General features: G+C 33.3%; 1 protein-coding gene across 1 annotated transcript in view; it reads right to left on the bottom strand.

Annotated features, from left to right (window-relative positions):
* Positions 1–2504, bottom strand: part of LOC111409857 (alkaline/neutral invertase A, mitochondrial-like) — a 6218-nt gene extending 3714 nt beyond the window's left edge. The window contains exons 1-2 of the mRNA XM_023039939.1: positions 1496–2504; positions 28–187 (exon numbers count right to left, since the gene is read on the bottom strand). Coding sequence (XP_022895707.1) covers positions 28–187; positions 1496–2218 — 883 coding nt within the window. The 5' untranslated portion in view covers positions 2219–2504. The remainder of the gene's footprint in view (positions 1–27; positions 188–1495) is intronic.
* Between the last annotated feature and the right edge of the window lie 460 nt (positions 2505–2964).

Raw genomic sequence — 2964 nt, 5'->3', positions numbered from 1 at the left:
GGGGGGGTGCTGAAAGGACATAATTACCAGAGTCAACAGGTGCCACACGGCCGATAGCCGACTCCCCGAAATCTGGGTCCAAAACTTCTTCAAACTTGTTATCATCAAGAGCGACAGATCTAACTTTAAAACTTGCTGGCATCAATCCCTGCCCTGGACTGTAGCAATCCACTGTTTTCTCCCAACTCTACATACAAAAAGGGAAATGTTAAGAATGAGAAATTAAATGAAAAAAAAAAAAAAAATTTGAAAGGAAAATAATAAATAATTAAATTAAATTAAATGAATAAAAATAAGTGATCACATCTTGCACAAATGCTTCCAGGTGGATATTGCATTATAATGTCACAGTAAATCACATATAAAGACTGATAAATATGTTATTTACCCCCAAATATTCAATTTGTTAAGCATAAGAAAACCAATTTCCTCTTGTAGGTATCAAGAAAATGACTCCAAGTTTTACATGCAAAATAAATGTTATAGACATGACGATAAATTGTTTACATCTTAAATCTGTGAATAAAACTCATCGCTTCTATGGTCTGTAAGTATTAAATACACTGGACCTCAGATATATTGTATCAGATGCATTTGTAATGCAACCTGCATTATTGTTATACATCTTTCATTTACTTCAATGAAAAAAGCTTTCTGTACATATATCTTTAAGCAAAATGTTAAACTGAATTATATTGTATGAGGTGCTCTATGAAATAATGAAATGTTAAAGAACAGAGATCTAAAGGTACTAAGTATATTGGTCCTCAGATATACAGATGCATATCTAACACAACCTGCAATATTTTTACACGTCTTTCATTTACTTCAATCGATGAAAGCCTTATGTACATATATCTTTAAACAAAATGTTAAACTTAAATTATATTGTATGAGGTGCTTTATGTAATAATGAAATGTGAAAGAACAGAAATTGAAATTGTAAATTTCCTTTTACTTTATCTCTAATTAAAACAAATAGAATATGTTCAAATTAGAAGACAAACCATATGCTTAGTCGCATAAGGTGTTTTGTCACAACCTATTTATTTTTCTCTCTCTAACTCTTATTAATCCAATTCATAGATTCTCACCATTTCTCCTCTGTGTCGATGTAGAAAGAATATATGTATTCGTCATGGTCTTTGATTCATTACCTGAATATCTTAATTTTGCAACAAAGAGTTATAAACCTAGCATTATGTGTCTCGAGCATTCTAATACCGAAGGCATCGTGATGCATTGCGGCAAGGGAACAATGTATGGAACTGAAATTAGCACTTCCTTAAACATAAACTACCACATCATTTCCATCATATGATGCATTTTCAACCAAAACCTTTCTTTTTTCTGATTCATATTCTACAGCTCCAACATTGAATCTATGTTTCCACTCAAAATTTGAAACATACAAACATAACTCTATCCACATATTAGGTGAATACAATACAAAAATTATATAAATACATATCAACACGAGTTCAAATCAATTTACCTGTAGCTGCATGGTGTGCAGGAGGAAATTCCTAACTATCTCCCCCTCGCCCTTGAGCAAAAAAGCTAGGGCCGAAGGAACGAAATCCCTTATAAACACCTGATCATAATTCAAAGGCATCTTGTCATTGGGATCATTAGCGGCCACTGTCCCAACCGGGCTATTGCAATAAGTCACAACCGCATTCGTCAACAATCTCCATGCCTCCTTCTCAACCTCAGACTCCTTTTTTTCAGCCTTCACGGCCTCGGCCACATTCGAGTTCTCCTCATTTACACCATAAAGACCTTCAATAACTTGTGCCCTGTCTCCATCACTTTTTGCTAGGGTTTCATCCAAATCAGTATTTTCCGGCACCAGCGGCTTTACATTCAGGCCACCCTGGACATAAATCTTCTCAAAATTCTGGTTGTTCACGCGGGTTTCGACCGATTTCGAAAAATTCCTAATATTTGATGCAGCACTGGCAACAACATAATAACCTTTGCTATTGAAATTAGGGCCTGATAAAGTCCTAGCTTGGCCCCAAGTTAAAGATGGGGCATAAATCGCCTTCTGGGCATGATTAAAAATTGATTTAATTCCCAAAACATGGAAGGAACTCGTGTGAAACTTATGGCTAAACAATTCAAATTTGGAAAAATTAGTTGGTACAAATAAATGGTTGGAGGGAAGAAGGATTCTAATACAGGGCTTCATGGTAATGAATCTGGTTGAATACATCAGAAAAGAAAGTAATAATACACGAAAACAGCACCAACAACAGACGCAAAGACTGGGATTTCGTATATTCAATGAAAAAATCTGATACGAAATGGCAAAATTTACGAAAGATTCGTGGTGTGCGTATAAAATGGAAAAAGGAAAAATGAAAAAAGAAGATTAGAAATTTATATTTCTTTGAAAAAGGGAAAAGGTTTGTTGGATTGTATAATTGTATTGGGGGATTTCCGTTTTATATATAGGCGGTCTAGGATACAAGAATTGATGCAATTATATAATCAGGGATTTGTTAATCATCTTATTGACACTAATCATCATTTGTATGTCTTAAATCTTGATTAAGTAAACGCCCCTCTTCTTACCGAAAAATCTCTGAACAATGCTATTTTACCAAAAGAATCAAGCCAGATGTAGTAACAGAAGATACATGACAGGAGGTGATTAGATGAAAAAGTTGACTGAATTTAAAACACAATAAAACCTTGAGTACAAAAAAATTCTAATAGAACTTCTACCGACACTAATGTGACAAAATATGATTGAATTTTTTTCTTTTTTCCATCTTTCGATGAAGTGTGCCATCTGTTGTCTAAAAAAAAAATGTCAAAAAATTATGTACTTATAGCATTATTCTTTAAAATAATTCAATGTGAAATTATGTCAAACCTTTTATTTATATAGCATGATTGTTATTTTAAATTAATTGTACATCCTTTCTATATAATTACTTTGACAATGTTTGATGT

This window comes from Olea europaea, chromosome 15 (genome assembly GCF_002742605.1).
Source record: "Olea europaea var. sylvestris chromosome 15, O_europaea_v1, whole genome shotgun sequence".
Taxonomy (NCBI): Eukaryota; Viridiplantae; Streptophyta; class Magnoliopsida; order Lamiales; family Oleaceae; genus Olea; species Olea europaea.
Note: the sequence above shows the minus strand (reverse complement) of the source record. Positions and strands in the feature narration are given on the sequence as shown.